Genomic DNA, 20635 nt, shown 5'->3' on the forward strand with positions numbered 1-20635 from the left:
AAAAGACCTCCAGAAAGCTTGGACAACTGTTGCTCAAGACCAGATTTTATTTACAATAAAACATAGAAAACATATTAACAGTTTGACCTGAGAAAAATGTGTAATTTTAAGAAAAACATAAGGTCATTTTGAATTTGATGGTAACAACACATCTAATTGCAGTGTGCGGTTTAGTATAGTCTTGTTGAAATACAAAAGAACTTGCCTGAAAAAGAGGTCATCTGGATAGGAGGATACGTTTCTCTTAACCCTGTGTATACCTTTAAGACCAATCCGAGTGTCAGAAATGCAGGTTTTTAAACTCACCGCTGATCACAAACACAGTGGTCTCTGTGCTCTTTAGGCTGGATCACCTTACACGTTTTCCAAAAAGAATTTCAAAATTCATCTGAACACAGAACAGTTTTCTGCTTTTCCTCAGTCAATGAGCTTCTGTCCAAAGGAGATGCCGGCATTTCTGGATCATGTTCGCAACTGGCTTCTTTTTTTGCATGATAGAGCTTTAACCTGTATTTGTCAATGGTATGGTGAAATGTGTTCACAAACAATGTTTTCTGGAAGTTTTCCTTAATCAGTGCAAAACAGTCACTGAATAGTGATCTTCAGCCTTGGGCTTCACGCACAGTAAGTTCTTTGAATTCTTTGGATTTTTTGATGATATTATGTACTATAGATAATGAGATATTGAAATTCTTTGTAGAGAAACATTAAATTGTGAAATTATTCCACAATTTGCAGAAAGTTTTTGGCTGTTTAGTGGAACTCTTCTCGTCTTTACTTCTGGAGAGCTCTGCCTCTCAAAGAGGCTCTTTTTATACCCAGGCATCTTACTGACCTGTTGCAGTTAACCTAGTTAGCTGTTAAATGTTCCTCAAGCTGCTTCTTTTTAGTACCACTTACCTTTTCAGCCTTTTGTTGCCTCTGTCCCAAATGTTTTGGGACGTGTTGCTGCCATAAAATTCAAATTACTAATTAATTGAATAGCTTATAACTTAGACATGTAAAACATGGCTTCCCATCTGGCAGCAGTCAGTATTTTTGTAATGTAAAGGTTATTGTAAAAAGTAACAGGTAACTGAAACTATGGATAAACAAAACTGCACAAATGCAGTATTTCAATGGAAAATATGGAAGAAGTAAAATGAGGAAATATGCAAAGTAAAGTAGATCAGATTTGGTAATTATGTCATCGCTCTATGCAAAACAAGGGAATTTATATGATTACTTTATGAACTTAGCCGTAGGTTGAGAGAATGTAGATTAGGCTAAACCGCTATCCACTAAGTACACTCTGAAAGCTGTAGCTGGGGAAAAACTTATTAGACATATTACATAAGATTTATTTTATTCTAAGGCATTGTGATATTGTACAGTGCACAAAACTACAATCAATTCACATATTCTGATTTCATTTAACATTGATGCGACACAGTTGTACCACAAAATATACTTTGTAAATCATATAGTAAATACCTCAAAATCACAAATCACAAAATTTAGCTCAGTGTACTGACTTGCATACGTCATTAATGTTACATCTATAGGAATTATTCAAAAACCTTCAAAAGACAACTCCCTGTTGCAGCACAACATTTGTGTTTTATAGGGTGCATATAGTTGTGGCTGCATTACTATGATAAAAGCTTGAAGAAGAGATTTAATCTTATATCAATAATGGCAATGGATAAGGACATTTCAGATTGTACAACAACGTGCTTGACAGTTTAAAATAACTTAAAACGTTTATTTTACTTCATCAATCTGTTGCTTATAAAGATTATAAACTGATAAACTGACGAGGACCGAGTTGCTTCGGGCTTGTATTTCTGGATTCCTGAAAATCGTATTTCATTGAGAAATACTGTTCAAAGCCATTTCAGTGGACTTGAACCAGACATAAACAGGACTGGAAAGTTTAAACAAGAAACACAATCAACATTGAAACTAATGTTTTCCATATTTCCATACCTATACAATCACATATGAATATAAAAATATTCATATGAATAGCTTTTCTACATTTTCTTTGTAACTTTGGAGAAACTAGGAGTTACACAAAGCACTACTTACCTAATAACGCACACAGCAATTGAGCAAGCATGTTCTCAAAGCAGAAAAGCGATAGCAACAACACAAAGTAAGGAAGCTATCAGTTCTGTGTGAAGATATGGACCTCTTGTGGCAAAAGAGGGAACATTTAGTGTGCCATTCAACCATAGGCAAGAGGTCATTGTGGCGTTGCAGCACTCCAGATTACATGGAGGTTTGGTAGAAGCCTTGCACGCAGTGTAGCCAGTGCAGTTGGTGCAACCCGCTGTCCATTTTGTGGCGGTATCTGTAGACTCATTTTTCAGCTGCAAAGACAATGAGTGAGAAAGATCGGTGCAGGACCTATGAATGGTAAAAACTGTAAATATGAGGCTAATGAAGTTTGTTTATTCATGATCATAAAATGTATCGTAGAGGTACTTCTTATGTTTGTTTTTCAGATTCTTTTATATAAATAATTTATTCCTTAATCGCTTCAAATAAAAAGCTATTTTGAGTTCACATTGATACATTTTATGACCCCTGGTTCCTTTTTCTTGTATATTCTCCAAATTTTGATAAATTTAGAAAGTAAAATCATAGATTTATAACTGAGATTGTGCTGAAGCAAGGATAGGATGAATACGGTGTATGCCAGCTTTAAAAGCGCTAAACAAACACATATACGAGTGTGTAGAAGCTCAGCAAAAAGAACTGAAAAAAATTAATGAATGTTATATTTATGCTATTGAATGTTCTTACCTGACAATGTGGTTGTGAGGAGGAACATGTTTGTAGCTCAGAAAAACTTGTATAGCAATTTGTGGTGCTGCATGTACCAGAATAGCACTTGTTTCCCTGACAAAAACAACAGCGCAAGAAACATAAAACTTATTTCAAACCAAGTCTCATTTACACTTCTGGACAAAGTGGTCTTTTAGGTCATCCTCCATTAACTTGTTAAATTGTTGATGGGCAGTTTATTAACAAGTGAAAGATAATCATTTATAGACAAAAAGGCAATACTTTTCTAAAAACATATTGATTCTGTTGGAAGCAAGGAACAGAGGAAGTTTGTAGCTGACATTTAAGAAAAGGTGACTGTGGTGTTAAAGGCCAAATGAGTTTTGTTTAGTGATTCACAGCCTTCTTCCGGCATACACATTTGCTTGCCAAAAAACTCATTCATACAGCCAGGAGTTCTTACCTTGATTGCTGTTGTTTGACTGGTAGTAGTTGTAGTAGTGGACTGTGAGGTTGTTGTTGTGGTTGGAGTTGTTGTTATCCTCATCATGGATGCAAAAGTATCATTGAGGCAGCCAGTGGAATTACAGCAGTTTACAGCACAGTTGGTCTGAGAGGTGTTCTTGCAGCCGTCAGCACAAGAGTTGCTGCAGCTGGCAGTATACCACATGTCTGTTTGCCTTAACAACTGAGATATAACAGAAAGATTAGAGAGACCTTTAATTGCCTCTAATTTCGTTAATTTCTATACTATAATAATTGATTTAGAAAATTGCTTAATTGCTTAAAAAGAGGGATTTCTAAATGCTATGCATCAAATAGTTTCTTAGGTTTTAGTGCCATTTGCTGACTGCCCTACCTGACAGTAAGCATCGACGGCACATGAAGTGGTGTTCTGACTGATGTACATTGAATAGCAGTCAGAGTAGTTGCAGTTGAATGAGGGGCATTGTGTCTGTATTTGAGAGAATTAAGAGCAATGTGATGAAGAGGCTTGAAGGAATGAAAAACACTGATAGATAAGTGAACAGAAGAAGAAGAATATTTTCTCTCTAATAAGGTTGACTTGCCATGTTCATTGAAGTATTGTTTGAGGTAGTGTTTCCATTCTCAGTGATGTCACCTGTGATAGAGAGACGGATGTCATGGCTGGAGTTTTTAAAAGCAACACAATATTAATCGAAACAGATCTATTTAATTTTGATGCAAAAACAAATTGAAATATGAGTAAATGTATGAGAAAAATGAATGAATAAAAAAAATTAAAATAAAAAACCCAAACAAACATAGAAACACACACACATATATACTAGATGAAAGAATGAATTAACAAATAATTAAGGAAATAAATATATAAAAAACTGACTGGTGTTCTTTGTTGTGGTAAAAGAACCAGGGCCCAAAGTCATGGAGGAAGATGAAGTTGTAGTTGTCATGGTGGTGCCGGTCATGGTCGTTGAACCAACTGCAGACAAGGAAGAGTTTGTTGTTGAATTGGTAGAATTGGCTGATTTATAAGAGTTGATAGAAGTTAAAGATACAGCATTGCCAATGGCTTTTGTGTTGGTACCAGTGCCTGGTAACCCTTATGTAGTGGATGTGGAGGATTGAGTAGTGATAGCTGCGTTTCCAGAGATGTGTAAATTTGTCAGGGATTGGGTGGGAGTAAATGCTATACCTGTGGAAGTGGGTGAGGTTGTATGTAATTGCGTTGTGGTGGATAAATCGCCTGTGGAAGCAGGTGTAGTTGTACGGGGCTGGCTGGTGGTTGATGCTGTGCCTGCTGATGTGGATGTGGGGGACTCGCTGGTGGGTGGTGTTGTGCCTGTGGATGTGGGGAACTGGCTGGTGGTTGATGCTGTTCCTGTTAGTGTGGATGTAGGGGACTGGCTGGTGGGTGATGCTGTTTCTGTTAGTGTGGATATAGGGGACTGGCTGGTGGGTGATGTTGTTCCTGTTAGTGTGGATGTAGGGGACTGGCTGGCGGTTGATGCTGTTCCTGTTGGTGTGGATGTAGGGGACTGGCTGGTGGGTGATGCTGTTTCTGTTAGTGTGGATATAGGGGACTGGCTGGTGGATGATGCTGTTCCTGTTAGTGTGGATGTAGGGGACTCGCTTGTGGTTGATGCTGTTACTGTTAGTGTGGATGCAGGTGAATGGATGGTGGTTGATGCTGTTCCTGTTACTGTGGATGTAGGGGACTCGCTGGTGGTTGATGCTGTGCCTGTGGATGTAGGGGACTGGCTGGTGGTTGATGCTGTTCCTGTCAGTGTGGATGTGGGGGACTGGCTGGTGGTTGATGCTGTTCCTGTCAGTGTGGATGTGGGGGACTGGCTGGTGGTTGATGCTGTTCCTGTTAGTGTGGTTGATGTTGTGCCTGTTAGTGTGGATGTAGGGGACTGGCTGGTGGTTGATGCTGTTCCTGTTAGTGTGGTTGATGCTGTTCCTGTTAGTGTGGTTGATGTTGTGCCTGTTAGTGTGGATGTAGGGGACTGGCTGGTGGTTGATGCTGTTCCTGTTAGTGTGGATGTGGGGGACTGGCTGGTGGTTGATGCTGTTCCTGTTAGTGTGGATGTGGGGGACTGGCTGCTGGTTGATGCTGTTCCTGTTAGTGTGGTTGATGCTGTTCCTGTTAGTGTGGATGTAGGGGACTGGCTGGTGGGTGATGTTGTTCCTGTTAGTGTGGATGTAGGGGACTCGCTTGTGGTTGATGCTGTTACTGTTAGTGTGGATGCAGGTGAATGGATGGTGGTTGATGCTGTTCCTGTTACTGTGGATGTAGGGGACTCGCTGGTGGTTGATGCTGTGCCTGTGGATGTAGGGGACTGGCTGGTGGTTGATGCTGTTCCTGTCAGTGTGGATGTGGGGGACTGGCTGGTGGTTGATGCTGTTCCTGTCAGTGTGGATGTGGGGGACTGGCTGGTGGTTGATGCTGTTCCTGTTAGTGTGGTTGATGTTGTGCCTGTTAGTGTGGATGTAGGGGACTGGCTGGTGGTTGATGCTGTTCCTGTTAGTGTGGTTGATGCTGTTCCTGTTAGTGTGGTTGATGTTGTGCCTGTTAGTGTGGATGTAGGGGACTGGCTGGTGGTTGATGCTGTTCCTGTTAGTGTGGATGTGGGGGACTGGCTGGTGGTTGATGCTGTTCCTGTTAGTGTGGTTGATGCTGTTCCTGTTAGTGTGGATGTAGGGGACTGGCTGGTGGGTGATGTTGTTCCTGTTAGTGTGGATGTAGGGGACTGGCTGGCGGTTGATGCTGTTCCTGTTAGTGTGGTTGTAGGGGACTCGCTGGTGAGTGATGCTGTTCCTGTTAGTGTGGATGTAGGGGACTCGCTGGTGGTTGATGCTGTTCCTGTTAGGGTGGATGTAGGGGACTCGCTGGTGGTTGATGCTGTGCCTGTGGATGTGTGCGACTGGCTGGTGGTTGATGTTGTGCCTGTTAGTGTGGATGTAGGGGACTGGCAGGTGGTTGATGCTGTTCCTGTTAGTGAGGATGTAGGGGATTCGCTGGTGGGTGATGTTGTGCCTGTTAGTGTGGGGGACTGGCTGGCAGTTGATGCTGTTCCTGTCAGTGTGGATGTAGGAGACTGGCTGGTGGTTGATGCTATTCCTGTTAGTGTGGATGTAGGGGACTGGTTGGTGGTTGATGCTGTGCCGGTGGATGTAGGGGATTCGCTGGCGGTTGATGCTGTTCCTGTGGATGCAGGAGACTGGCTGGTGGGTGATGCTGTTCCTGTTAGTGTGGATGTGGGGGACTGGCTGGTGGTTGACTCTGTTCCTGTTAGTGTGGATGTATGGGATTCGCTTGTGGGTGATGTTGTGCCTGTTAGTGTAGATGTAGGGGACTGGCTGGCGGTTGATGCTGTTCCTGTTAGTGTGGATGTAGGGGACTGGCTGGCGGTTGATGCTGTTCCTGTTAGTGTGGATGTAGGGGACTGGCTGGTGGTTGATGCTGTTCCTGTTAGTGTGGATGTAGGGGACTGGCTGGTGGGTGATGCTGTTCCTGTTAGTGTGGATGTAGGGAACTGGCTGGTGGATGATGCTGTTCCTGTTAGTGTGGATGTGGGGGACTGGCTGGTGGATGATGCTGTTTCTGTTAGTGTGGATGTAGGGGACTGGCTGGTGGGTGATGCTGTTCCTGTTAGTGTGGTTGATGTTGTGCCTGTTAGTGTGGATGTAGGGGACTGGCTGGCGGTTGATGCTGTTCCTGTTAGTGTGGATGTAGGGGACTGACTGGCGGTTGATGCTGTTCCTGTTAGTGTGGATGTAGGGGACTGGCTGGCGGTTGATGCTGTTCCTGTTAGTGTGGATGTAGGGGACTGGCTGGCGGTTGATGCTGTTCCTGTTAGTGTGGATGTAGGGGACTGGCTGGCGGTTGATGCTGTTTCTGTCAGTGTGGATGTAGGGGACTGGCTGGCGGTTGATGCTGTTCCTGTTAGTGTGGATGTAGGGGACTGGCTGGCGGTTGATGCTGTTTCTGTTAGTGTGGATGTAGGGGACTGGCTGGTGGGTGATGTTGTTCCTGTTAGTGTGGATGTAGGGGACTGGCTGGCGGTTGATGCTGTTCCTGTTAGTGTGGATGTAGGGGACTCGCTGGTGAGTGATGCTGTTCCTGTTAGTGTGGATGTAGGGGACTCGCTGGTGGTTGATGCTGTTCCTTTTAGGGTGGATGTGGGGGACTCGCTGGTGGTTGATGCTGTGCCTGTGGATGTAGGGGACTGGCTGGTGGGTGATGCTGTTCCTGTTAGTGTGGATGTAGGGGACTGGCTGGTGGGTGATGCTGTTCCTGTTAGTGTGGATGTAGGGGACTGGCTGGTGGGTGATGCTGTTCCTGTTAGTGTGGATGTAGGGGACTCGCTGGTGGTTGATGCTGTTCCTTTTAGGGTGGATGTGGGGGACTCGCTGGTGGTTGATGCTGTGCCTGTGGATGTAGGGGACTGGCTCGTGGGTGATGCTGTTCCTGTTAGTGTGGTTGATGTTGTGCCTGTTAGTGTGGATGTAGGGGATTCGCTTGTGGGTGATGTTGTGCCTGTTAGTGTGGATGTATGGGACTGGCTGGCGGTTGATGCTGTTCCTGTTAGTGTGGATGTAGGGGACTGGCTGGCGGTTGATGCTGTTCCTGTTAGTGTGGATGTAGGGGACTGGCTGGCGGTTGATGCTGTTTCTGTTAGTGTGGATGTAGGGGACTGGCTGGTGGGTGATGCTGTTCCTGTTAGGGTGGATGTAGGGGACTCGCTGGTGGTTGATGCTGTGCCTGTGGATGTGGGGGACTGGCTGGTGGTTGATGCTGTTCCTGTTAGTGTGGACGCGGGGGACTGGTTGGTGGTTGACGCTGCTTCTGTTAGTGTGGATACAGGGGATTCGCTGGTGGGTGATGTTGTGCCTGTTAGTGTGGGGGACTGGCTTGTGGTTGATGCTGTTCCTGTTAGTGTGGATGTGGGGGACTGGCTGGTGGTTGATGCTGTGCCTCCTGATGCAGTTGTGCTGGAGGTAACTACTGAAGAGAGGGTGGTGGTGGAAGCTGCACTTGTTAAAGTGGGCTCAGTGGGTGATTGGCTGATGGTTGATGCTGTGCTTGTGGAGGCAGTTGTGCTTGTGGGAGCTTGGGAAGAGGTCGATGCTGACACTGCAGAGGTGGTTGGGGGAGACTGGGAGTTAGTGGATGCTGACACTGCGGAGTGGTTAGTGGTTGAGGAAGAATGAGTAGTGAACACTGTAATACCTCCACTGGTGGTAGAAGAGGGCTGGTTGGTACTGGATGCTGTTGAGGTTTGTGGGGTGGCAGTGGTGGTCACAGTGGTGTTGGGGGTGCTTTCAGAACCAACTCCTGATACTAACATTGATAGCAGAAATAGTCCTAAAGGGAGGACTCGCAGAATACCTGTAAATTTGAGCATTTTAGAGGAAACATAACAAGACAGAGGATTGCGTGGATTTTATTTAACAACATGGCACAGAGTGTATGGACTCCCGAACATATGACTTACCCTTTTTTAGGGTAAGTCAAGCAGCCTCGCTTCTGTCAGTCTGCCCTTGTCAGTCTGTAGCTGTGGCTGCAACTGTAGCTTGCCTCCACCAGTGTGTGAATGTGAGAGTGAATGAATAGTGGAATTGTAAAGTGCTTTGGGTGCCTAGAAAAGCGCTATATAAATGCAATCCATTATCATTATTACTTCTGCTGATAAAACTATAAATCTGTTAAAAAGAAATACAGGACCTGAGATGTTTATATATCTATATAGTGCCCTCAGGTTAGGCATGCTATCCAAGCTTATCTTGGAACATGAGCAAAAGATACATAACTAAAGCCATACTGGCTCAGATGTCGCCCGACAGAGTCTGCATCAGGTGTTGACAAACCAGGAAATACTGGACATGGACATACATGCACAAGAACTGACATATGGAATTGATGAAATGCTACTATGCCTGCTGACCCAATGACAAAGACTGCAGAGCATGTTCAAAGTTTGGTTGGGTAGAAAGCAATCACCTGGCAGATCAGTGCAATAACCTCAACTGAAGACAGCTACTTTCAGAACTGGTAAAGTCATATACTCCACTGGTTCTGAATTAAAACGAGGTACAACAAGATGTCCATAACTGAGACAAACAAAGGCTCACAGCCCTGGACGCTAGGCTGAAGAGATATATCACAGAAGGGGAGGCCAAGAGAGTAAATCATCTGTTCTTTAGGTGGGTAGGATACTGAACCCAGAGTTGCCCCAGTGTATCCCCTGATTGTATCTTGTGAACGTAAAAATTTAGATAAGTGCTGTATGAATGTGCATGAAATCGGGTAAATGAGAAAACTGTTTTCAGTGCTCAAATTGGAGGAAAGTATATAAGTACTAATCCATTTACACTCATGCCCAGTGTTGGTCAAGTTACTTGAAAATAGTGATTGGTTACTAATTACTGATTACTTCTCCAAGTGAAGTAATCCCAGTACTTTACTGATTACTTATTTTCAAAAGTAACTGGTTACTTTATTACTTAGTTACTTTTCAGAAACATGATACACAACCTGAATACTTTATAAAGCAACAGACCTATTTATTCTGCATAATTCATCATATAAAATTGAATCAAATGAAAAAGTCTCTTTTAAAAACTTGTTTTATTAGTTTTAATCTTTCAACTTTATGCACATTGCATGAAGCAAAAAATTAAATTATATGCAACGTGTTACTTTTAACGCATTCGGCCCATCTCTGCTCATGCCCTATAATGATAAACTGATACTAAACACTGTCCTTAACATCAGATGTTAGGACTGTCATTCTTAATATTTAACATAATGCGTGATTTTGCATTGCCTGAATTTTGTATTTCAGAGACTATTTGATGATATGATGATGATGATGATGATAGGATAGCTAGACCATTCAACAGCCCTATGATGCAAAATTTAGTAATTTAGTAATTTAGTACAATGATGCAATTATGCTAAATACTTAAAACGACAATCCTAGTGGCTCCATAGTGTAATCATTTATGGATGTGCCTAACAAGCAAAGGTTTCCTTGGTTCAATCCTAGGAGGCAAAAAAAACCCTTTCACATAAACATGTGTCTCTAGCAACCACAGACTGACTGTAATCGTGGATGCTTGTATTTATCTGCAGCCAGGCATGCCGCTCTGGTGCACAGTTACCATGCCAACATGCGTGTGTCATCTATTTATTCATGAGAGAACAGTATGACAGCTTTCGGGACAGTGGCCGTGAGGTCCCATAGTTTCAGTGGCTAGACGTGCATTGGTTTCTTCTAAAACATGCAAGACCTGAGCCGTAATTGATGCAAGTTGCTTTGTAATACATGCAAACTGCCTATAAAAACAACCAAATCCCAGTCACGAAACTATCCCCTAGCTATGACAGCAATAATTTTGTCTGATTTTCTCTATTCCGTACATACAGCAAATACTGCATGTCTTCTTTTTCCATTCCTTAGTTATATTCCTTTCCTAAATTCAAGTCTAAGGTATTACAGAGGGCGTAATATGCTTGAGACATTATAGTTGTGCAAGTTTTTTTCTTAGATGATAGGCAGGATGGGTTGAAAATAAACAAAAAAACAAAAAACAAAACCCCAAACATATTGATTGAGTCTCAATTTCCCCTGTGTAACAGAATATATATGTCACCAAGAATAGTGCTTTTAAATAAAGAATAAAATACAAACTCATACCTGTGTCTTTTATAAAAGTAGTGGAGGTCATTATGCCACTGCCAGAAATGGAGAGAGCTCTTTGTCCAGCCTGTAATTATATAATAACCATCAAATTCCCCGTAAACTCATTATCAGCATGAATGAACATCTTGCAGATGTCCTTCTTTTTTTTTTTTATTACCCACTGAGTTTTACTCAAAATTGAAGATTAATCTCACCAAGGTAAATAAACTAAACAATAACTGGATTTCTGTATTGACAAGGTCTGTATCAGTTGGCACATTTCACACTGTTTACCCACGGTAATAGGTCTCTGAATTACAGCCATGCTCAGTCATTGTAACGCACCTGGGCACTTTGTTTGATCTGTGAGAGCATCGATGGTCATCAATGGTCTTCTCTTTTCACAAATCTCCAATTGTTCTGGTGAAACTGATCTCATTATTGTTTGGTTGAGTCACAATATAAGAAATTTAAAAGAAATGTGATATTTAAAGCTGGCGTGCTTTTTTTTTGCACAGTTTCTCAAGCAATCAATTAGTTTCAACATTTTCTGGTACTTTTTTTTTTTAACCAGCACTGCATGGTAATCCCCCTTATGAGGTAAAGTTTAGCTTTGTGTAGTGACACATAATTATTTTTTTAAGTGTCTTGCCGTGCAGTGAACACAATTAAAATGTGTTTGTTCCATGCTCAGTGCCCCTGGGAGAGCCACTAAGCAGCATGGCTTGTTTTTTCCTCTTCTCCCTTGGATCCCAGGGTGGCCTCCTATGGGCTCTCCACCCTGGAAACTGACCAACAACGGTGGCCGTTTTGGCTTCCATGTCAAAATGCAGAGTTTAATTGGGAAAACTGGCGTGAATTTCTTGGTTTGGTGCAAGATGTTTACTCTTAATGACGCAAATATACCTATTTTAGTGTCCTCCTTACACAAACTTCCTGTTTACATCATCTTATTGGTAAAAAGACTCAGTCGATGTATTAGTTAGTGTCTGGCAAAAGCAGTCATGAATGATGTCATCTTTTGGGAATATTAGGAGGTTTCAGGGAAGGAATTAGTTTTATTAGAAACAGCCTATTCTATAAGGAGCAATAGAGAATAGGCAACACATGCTACAAACAGAACACCTGAGTAAAAAAATCAGAATCCTCAAAGTGGTTCATTTTATGGACTATATAACACTAACTGTTTTTGAGACTGAAAAACTGAGTATTACAATTTAATTATTAAGGCATATAAAGCCTTTATTCAAATATTAGAAAAAACATTAGAAAACCATATTGACCATATTTTGCAATAATGCATATGTAAAATAATACTTGTAACTGAAAAACTTACAGTGAAAAATGAAGAAAACATCCGCCTGTTGTATAATTATCCCGCTTCAATGGAACCGCCCGCTTGCTATGCATAAATATAGCTCTGTTTAGTGGAATTTAAGTAAAACTAATAAAGTCCATCATTCAAAATCAGTAAAATCCACTCACCTGTGGTGCACTGGGCATGGTTTGTCTCAGCTGTGGTTGAAGTGAATGAGCTTCGTCCCACTGCAGAGTTCTCTCTTGCTCTCTGTCACCTCCCCTGTTTGCTTCCTGCTGATAGCACTGCTGATAGCACTGCTGATAGCAACGCAATAAGCACAAATTCTCAGCTGGACGCTTATTCAAGTGTGAGAGGAGGAGACTAAAGGCTTGCACTTGCTGGATGCACCACAACTGATGTTGTAATGATGCCATGTAAAAACCATTTGGGCTGTTTTGAGAACAGGGGGTAAGAATCTCTTATAATTATCCCTTTTTTGAGTGGAAATGAGCCTTAATGAACCTAATCCAGTAAGCCTCAGAGATTATATTACTGGTTCAGGGATACTGCAGCAAATTGATCTCAACAATCAAATAACACAACATTACAATAATAGGTGAATCGTTTTCTACATTCTTTTATCACAATATCTGGCATTTTCCTGTCTTAGTTCACCATAAAATCCGATATTACTTTACAGTACTCACACAGTTTTGATTACTCTGAGTTCAAATAAAAGTGTACATACCGAAACTTACAATTAACTGAAATAATTCAGTGGATTAAGCCTGTACTTGTCTATGAGAGCACAGGTGAGATTTCAGTGTCCTGTGTGTTGATTGTATAGGGGGCCTCTTGGTTTCGGTTCAACACAATGTGAAATCAGACCCACTTCTTTCTGCCAGCCATACGCCCCCTCTGCACACTACAATTCGCTCTTTGTGGCTCAAAGAACATAAAATTCTTGGGCATGACACCAAAGAACCTTGCACAATTTAGGTGACAGAAGTCCTTCCTTTTTTCACTGCAGCTCCAATAATAATAACGACATTTTGTCTGCTAGGTATGGATAATTGTATGAAAATAACCCTCAAAATGGGAGTTTTCTGGATTTCAAAATTAGGTGGAAAATCTGACTCTGACTTTGAACTGTCATTTAATGTTTAGAGATTTCTCATTAGGCAGAGTATGAGCTATTTTACTGTTAATTATATAAACATATATAGAGATAATAGTGAATAAAAGACATAAAAAGGTATAGAATGTCTTACTTTAAAAACATATCAGAACAAGAGAATGTTTTTTCTTATCACAAATCTTTGAAGTAATTTATTGGCCAAACCTATCAGGAATCACTCACAGCACAGCCTGAAGGTTAATAGTTTGGGCAGTGATGAGCTATGCTGGTTAATGCAAGCTTAAGCTGCTATCGTCTCCAGCAGAGATGTCCCACTGACACCTAAAATACCATTAGTTTTAAGACAAGTCCTAAAAGCAGGTAATGAGAACTGATTATCATAATTAATTATGCATTTAATTAATGGGTTTGCATTTGGGTGTAAGTGGACACCTCATTTTAGTTAATGCCATATAAGACTATTTTTTAAGAAAGAATGTTTAAATTAGAATAAATAAAATGAATATTTTGGATGTCGAACTCCTTCAAAATTGTGGTGTTATGAATCTGTAGCAAGCAGTTAATTATTAATCTGAACAGTTACATTACAGTCATTTCGTTTTCATGTGTTCAAGTGTTTAAGTATCTTACATGTCTAGAAAATACAGGGTTGGTTAAAAAGTTCCATAAACTGGATACAAAACTATGTAAAGGTATATAATTTACATTGCAAAATATAAGTGACAGTAACATCGACTGCAGATGCCTGGGACCTTGCAAACATAGTCAAATGAGGAGCTATGATGAGCTTAGATAATTATAACGTCATCGGCACTTTGCAAAACAGTTCATAAACCATTACTTGTATGTGTTTTGTGTCTGTGACTATAAGTGACTGTATGTATGCGTAAGAGATAAAACCCATGATGTGAGATAAATGTTTTAATCTCTGAATTCAGCAATAAATTGTCACAGCTTGTCATAGTAAGTGTCATGTGTCATGCAGCGCTATCATGTGCATGTGTGTGTGTTAGCGCTGTGATAGACTGATGACTATGCTGTAAGCTGCCTTTGGCATAGCCTCTGGCACCCACCAAAGCCTTTAACCGCATAAATGGATGCATATAAGCAACATGTGTTTGCCAGTCCTTTCTAATAACTATTTGAATTGGACGGCCACATATTTTGCTAGTTTTATGCTGCAGCCTTGTTAATTTTTGTGGAAGAAAAAATAATCTGAAGGCTGGTTTGGGTTAAATAGGAAATCATTTAGGGTTCATACTGTTAATAATATGAGCCTAAAATGCAATTTACTTTTGTAGTTTCTTGGCCTCATTACTGTGGATTCTGTTCTGTCTTCATAAACTTGCTGAATATTTACCTCTACGTTGGTATGAACCTACACATACTTGTAAAAGAACAAAAACCTTGTGTGTCACATAGGATGTATTCTTCAAACATCAGAGCTTATCAAGTACAAATCTGACACCCAAAAGATATGAATACAGAATCAATCTTTCCTGGGACATTTCTCAGTACTACCTCTTGCAAAATGCCGCCTCAAGTTTCAGTGTTACTGACTTATTAACATGACTGATAAGGGCAAACTAATTAGTCTGATACACAGCTGGTGAGTCACTGTAGATGTTGCTAGGAGAATACCTAAACATTTGTGTTGCCACTCCCAAGCAGTTTTCATGTTTCTGTGCACAGTATGATTATTTATAATAGATGTGACTAAAAATATTATGTTTTATATAAACTTAAAAAAAAATAGGAATAGGAACACTTGGAAAACACATCAGATCTCCAGCATATCCAGTATGCTGGATCTCTGATATGGCCAGGGTAATGTGTTAGAAATGAAAGAATGACACATTGTTTGATGGAAATTAAATTAACAGTCTAAAGATGGTTGAATTCAAAGAAACCCCAAAAATATAATAGAAAAAGTGATGTGGCAGACAAGTCTATTTTGCTGAAATTTGATTGCAGCAACTCAAAATGGTACTCAATAGTTTGTATAGTCCCTACCTACTTTCAAGTGTTTGCCTGACAACACTGGGGCATGGTCCTAACAAGACAACAGATGGTGTCCTGGGAATGCCCTCCCAGGTCTGCACCAGGACTATGCCGAGCTCCTAAAAAACATTAAGTGTAACCTGGTGGTGGGATAGATGAACCGAACTATAGATGGACCTTGCACCAGTGTATGGTCTAACAACGGATCCACTGATATGGTCCCAATACCTAATGTCAGTCAGGGTGTTATTGACTAGCCTGTCTGTGCCTCCCTCTATGGATATGCCAGCCCAGAACATTACTGATCCACCAAAAACAGGTCATGCTGAACAATGTTACAGGCAGCGTAGTGTCCTCCATGCCGTCTCCACCAGACCCTTTCCTGTCCGTTGCATATGTTCATGGTGAACCTCCTCTCATCTGTGAAAAGCACAGAGTGCCACTGTTGGACCTGCTAATTCTAGTATTCCATGGCAAATCCATATCAGATTCCATGGTGCCGGACAAGGAGCACTGGACCCATTAGAGAGGTCGGGTCCTCAGGCTACATTCATGAAGTCTGTTTCTGATTGTTTGGTCAGAGACATTAACAGCAGGTCATTTTGTAGGGCTCTGGTAGTGCTCATCTTGTTCCTACTTGCAGCTGATGGGTTAAGGATCTTCTACAGCCTTGTTTCTCCTACATTAACTGCCTGTCTCCTGGAATCTCCTGCATGTTCTTGAGACTGTGCTGGGAGACATAGAAAACATTCTGGCAATAGCACGTATTGATGTGCCATCCTGGAGCATTTGGACTACCTGTGCAACCTCTGTAGGGTCCAGGTATCACCTCATGCTACCAGCAGTGACACTGATCTTGGCCAAATGCAAAACGAGTGAAAAAACAGTCGGAAAGGAGAGAATTGATTTATTTTTGTATCAATATTTAGGGATTACTTCTCCAGTTTGACAACAGACAGACTAAACAGATGGGTGATGATACTGAATCCTTCTTCCTCCAACAGATGTAACAGTTGCACTAAATGTAGAGGCTTATTCACATTGTTTATCAGACTCAGTAAACCATATGTAGCAGCTTGGATACAACCAGATAGTGTAACTGCACGACTAAGAAGATTAGACTAGATTTACCTCCCAGGCGGTCGTCAGCAGCGCTCACACAGAGCTGGCGCATAGCAACAGGTCAGTGAGTCCTGTGTGGCACATTAGCATTCACCATAGACTGGGACAGAGGCCCTTTTTGCAGAGATGGAAGCTACCATTTCCCAATGACTTCACATAGGAGCTTTCTTCTAGCCTACAGTTAAGCTTCTGCAAAAGGTCAGTGTCCTGCTCTAAGTCATAAGCTTTCAACCACATCTTAATTTCAATGTGGTTTTTGAGTGTGTTTATGTGTTACGAGGGCATAGCCTGGCAGCATTGACCTACAGTTGGTACAACCTATGTTTTTCTTAGAAAACCTACAACTAGCCTTGAGTTTTCTGTAACCAAATCCACTCTATTGTAAAGTAATAATCTTTCAGCCGTTACTATTTTGGGCCTTTTTTTAGCTGTGATTTGTCTGCCCAGGATAGCACAATGTGACAGGACGGCGCTTTGACATGACAGTCCTATGGGCTGTGTTTACATGGGCAGTCAAAGGGATACTCTGCACCTGCAGGTTCCTTTGGGTGAGTGCATGCTCATTATATTCACATCTGGGTAATCTGCTTACATCACAATTTAATGAAGGTTCTTGTAAGTGGTGATTATAAAAATTTTAATCAGTGTTGATTTGCATTGCAGATATGTCCATACAATGCTATCAAATTCTTACCAAGGGACAACCCCATCACAGAGGGCAAAAGTCATCAGCTGAAACAAGTTGTGGGTAAGAAACTCATAAAATCAAAGAGTGATCACCAGCACATTTAAAATATCTTAAAACTATTTAGTCAACTGTTAAACACTCAATTTCACAGTTTATTTTCTTAAAGCCTCTCCTCATCCTTATGTAATCCTACTTCACATCCCCTTTGCTAATGTGCAGATTTAGATGATTACCTTATTTGATGTTATTTGTCAGGTGCCGAAAATAACAGGATTGCCACCATACCAGGCAGCCCTGACCGTACATTTGCCCTCCAGAAGAGACTGACCAAAACTGAAAAAGAGGTGCTATCACTGAAGACCAGGATTGCTTGTGAGAGAGCATCATGGGAAAGGAGGTTTACAGAGCTCAAGAGAAAACAGGAAGAGCTACATAATCAGGTGTGTTTGTGTGTGAAGTTGTGTGTGGGTGGCTGAGGTTCTGTAATTATACCTTGCCTCCTTTCCCTCAGCTGGTGTCTGGAGTGTTGGTGAATGTGGGCAGTTACAGTGACCAGGGAGAGTCAGGAGTGGACAATGGAGAAGCATTTGAAGTGTGTTCAGGTAAATGACAGTAACACAGTTATGGCAATGACAGAACAAATTTTCATATGCACATCCTTTTGAATTTAGCCATGATATCAGCAGCCAATGTCTCACAAGCAGGCGGCCTCCATCAGCACAGAAGGTCTGACATGTCATCAAGAAGTGATAGTTATGAATGCAGTTTGTCAGGCAGCCAGTTTTCTTCATCCTCAGCACAGAGTTCAAGACCTTCCTCCTCCTCAACTTCAGCCTCCAGGTATTGCTTTCAAAAAAACGGTTTGGCAGAAAGTTGGATAAAAAAAACAACAACTTATATCTATGCTCAAACTGCAAACAGTGGAAATGGATTATGTAAAAAAATCGTTCTACGTAAAAAGTTGAACATAACACTTTACTTAGGTAACAGTTTTATATATATATATATATATATATATCTATGTACATATGTATATGGATCATAATTCCTGGTTTACTGATGTGTGTGATGTTGTTTCTATTCACTAAGAGAAGTTTTCATTCTGCAGTGTGAGATCATGGAGGAAATCTCAAGGGCCACATCGAGTTTTTGTTCCTCACTCCCCGATGGACTTACAGCTAGGCCATCGGGTCAGGATCATGCTGCCATCTGGGAGGATCAGCACAGGAATAGTTCGTTACCTCGGCCGCCTGCAGGGGGAGGTAGATCTCCACCTTGGAGTGGAGCTGCAAACTCGTGATTCAGGTCTATGTGATGGGAGCCACCTGGGACACAACTACTTTGAATGGTAACCGATGTGTTTTCCTACCTGCCATACTCAAGCAACATGTACATTTCTCTAAGGTTGTGCACCTTGACATTTAGTTATGTACTGTGATTTGCATGTGTGCACTAAGTAATGCTTTTTACAATAATCTCAGTATCTATTTAAATTCAAATGTTTCTAAACCCTTTACATTCGTTTTGAAGCTTATTTACCTTAAGCACCATTCTTTCACACAATTACACAATGTATTAATACATTAACATTGATGGATTTGATATTCCATAATTCAATATTCCACAACTCTCATATACATGAATTCAATTTTTTTGTGTCATATTCACCCACCTGCCAGTTTATTAGGTACACCCTTTCAACTGTAAATAACACATATTTAATCAGCAGTCACATGCCAACATCTAAATGGACTGAGGTATGTTGACTTGGTCAAGATGACCTGCTGAAGTTTAAACTGAACATCACAATGGGGGGTGGGGTAAGTAACTTTAAATTTGGCATGGTTTCTGGTATCAGATGGTCTTGTCTGAGTTCTGATCTACTGGGATTTTTTTTTATTTCAAGAGTTTACATGAAATGAGATGAAAGCAGAAGAAAATCTCTGAATGCATAACACATTGAACCTTGAAGCAACACCAACAGACCCCATAAGCATCTTTCAAGTGCCACAGCTTACCTGAGAAGTGTTGCAGACCATGTCACCGACCACGCTGCGCCCATCGTCTGATGGTTGCTTCCAGCTCAGATCATCTCAAACTGGTTTACTAAACCTGATAAGGAGTTCACTATAGTCAAATGTTCTCCACAGTCACCAGATCTCAATCTAATAGACCGTGTTTTGGATGTGGTGGAATGGAAAATTTGCATCATGGATGCGCACATTCCACAACTCTCTGTGAATATGGACCAGAATTTCTGAAGAATATTTCTTACAGCTTATTAAATCCATGTCATGAAGAACTAAACCATTCCTGGATGCAAAAGAAGGTCCAACACAGTACTACTGTGTCTGGGTATTTCTTAGGACTTACTTCAGTAGTCATCTCCAATCCTCTGGATGCTGTATCTGTGCTGCACATGCAGATCTCAGGTCAACTTGGCTGTCTTAAATTCCAGCATTAAAGGAGTGAGGTGCGACCTTGAAATTTGAACTCACTTTCCTACAATGACAAACTTCACTTTCTGCAGCTGGAAATGTGTGTTAAATGTAGTATTTTCTTACAAGACTATAACCCCCCACCCCCCACCCCCCACCCAAAAAAAACAGACAACAACAAACAGACAATGTGCCCGACATCTAAAGTATTAAAATTATAAATATAAGTGTGTTATTTTCTAACCTATAGTCTGTTTGAATATTAACCTAATTTCCATTTTTTTGCAGCAAACCTGGATACGGGGCTTTTGTACCTTTCCACAAACTACTAATGGCATGGGAGTAACAAAAATAAATACATCTTACCAAGCTCGCCATCGACTAGAGGACCAGCTGAATACAGAACAGTAGTTCGTATCATCAATCTGACACCGCAGCATAATGGTACATTTACACATGCATCTTGTGAATCGATATCACTTTCCTATTCACAATAAAAACATCAGTTCAACAAACAGTGCTGTGTGAAGGTTAATGTGTTAAAAAGTAATTGATGATTGTTTGATGAACTAGTTTGAGTCTGCTGAAAAAAACCCTCTAACGCTGAGAGAAATGCTGAATATCAAGTGCACGGTCAAGTTTGGCTACAGGTGTGATAACTGGTGATAGTGAAAATCAGTTAAACGCTCAGAACAAAGCACATTTCTTGCTTGACATTCAAATATTATCCCTCAAGGATTATTACTTAAAGCCAGTATCAGAATGACAAAGGAAGAGGCCATCATACTACGCGTCTGTCAAACACAACCTGTACTCAAGCTTTTATGTTCCTTGTCGAAACTGACAAAGTAACTCCATGTTGTAGAGAAATTGTCGAAATAATAAAATAAAATTCTTGATAAGCTAACAGCTATCTTTAAACAAAGGCTTTGAAGCCCAAGGTTGTTTGATTATGTTAACCGAATTCCCTGTTTACACATCGGGTAAAACATGGGACACATG

General features: G+C 41.1%; 2 protein-coding genes across 6 annotated transcripts; one reads left to right on the plus strand and one right to left on the minus strand.

Moving 5' to 3' along the window:
• Nucleotides 1-3641: 3641 nt before the first annotated feature.
• On the minus strand, nucleotides 3642-8609 carry LOC102083321 (probable cyclin-dependent serine/threonine-protein kinase DDB_G0292550). The gene is made up of 5 exons (XM_019364288.1): nucleotides 8492-8609; nucleotides 4451-8309; nucleotides 4139-4237; nucleotides 3843-3895; nucleotides 3642-3727 (listed from the first exon to the last, which is right to left on the minus strand). Exons 1-4 carry the CDS (start codon nucleotides 8607-8609, stop codon nucleotides 3892-3894), a joined length of 4080 nt encoding a protein of 1359 aa, XP_019219833.1. The 3' UTR covers nucleotides 3642-3727; nucleotides 3843-3891.
• Nucleotides 8610-16506: 7897 nt separating this feature from the next.
• On the plus strand, nucleotides 16507-20158 carry LOC100702376 (centrosome-associated protein 350). Of its 5 annotated transcripts, none has more exons than XM_005455284.4 (8): nucleotides 16507-16705; nucleotides 16936-17055; nucleotides 17171-17255; nucleotides 17451-17635; nucleotides 17707-17797; nucleotides 17867-18035; nucleotides 18304-18543; nucleotides 19922-20158. In XM_005455284.4, exons 2-8 carry the CDS (start codon nucleotides 16987-16989, stop codon nucleotides 19977-19979), a joined length of 897 nt encoding a protein of 298 aa, XP_005455341.1. In that variant the 5' UTR covers nucleotides 16507-16705; nucleotides 16936-16986; the 3' UTR covers nucleotides 19980-20158. The 5 variants fall into 5 exon arrangements, with proteins under 5 accessions (XP_005455341.1, XP_005455340.1, XP_005455343.1 ...); XM_005455283.4 differs by having other exon boundaries at nucleotides 16955-17055; XM_005455286.4 differs by having other exon boundaries at nucleotides 16955-17055; nucleotides 17897-18035.
• Nucleotides 20159-20635: the final 477 nt, after the last annotated feature.

This window comes from Oreochromis niloticus, linkage group LG11 (genome assembly GCF_001858045.2).
Source record: "Oreochromis niloticus isolate F11D_XX linkage group LG11, O_niloticus_UMD_NMBU, whole genome shotgun sequence".
In the NCBI taxonomy this organism is placed as follows: domain Eukaryota; kingdom Metazoa; phylum Chordata; class Actinopteri; order Cichliformes; family Cichlidae; genus Oreochromis; species Oreochromis niloticus.

Excerpts from the sequence above, each read along its gene's own strand:
- LOC102083321 (XM_019364288.1), bottom strand. The coding sequence starts at position 8,609 with ATGTTAGTATCAGGAGTTGGTTCTGAAAGCACCCCCAACACCACTGTG. Across the intron at positions 8,310-8,491 it reads CTCTTCTACCACCAGTGGAG|CCCACTTTAACAAGTGCAGC; the intron begins GTATTACAGTGT and ends TCACCCACTGAG. Across the intron at positions 4,238-4,450 it reads AACCTCACCCACTTCCACAG|TTGGTTCAACGACCATGACC; the intron begins GTATAGCATTTA and ends CCTTGTCTGCAG.
- LOC100702376 (XM_005455284.4), top strand. The coding sequence starts at position 16,987 with ATGACAGTCCTATGGGCTGTGTTTACATGGGCAGTCAAAGGGATACTC. Across the intron at positions 17,056-17,170 it reads GCACCTGCAGGTTCCTTTGG|ATATGTCCATACAATGCTAT; the intron begins GTGAGTGCATGC and ends TTTGCATTGCAG. Across the intron at positions 17,798-17,866 it reads AGCATTTGAAGTGTGTTCAG|CCATGATATCAGCAGCCAAT; the intron begins GTAAATGACAGT and ends TTTTGAATTTAG.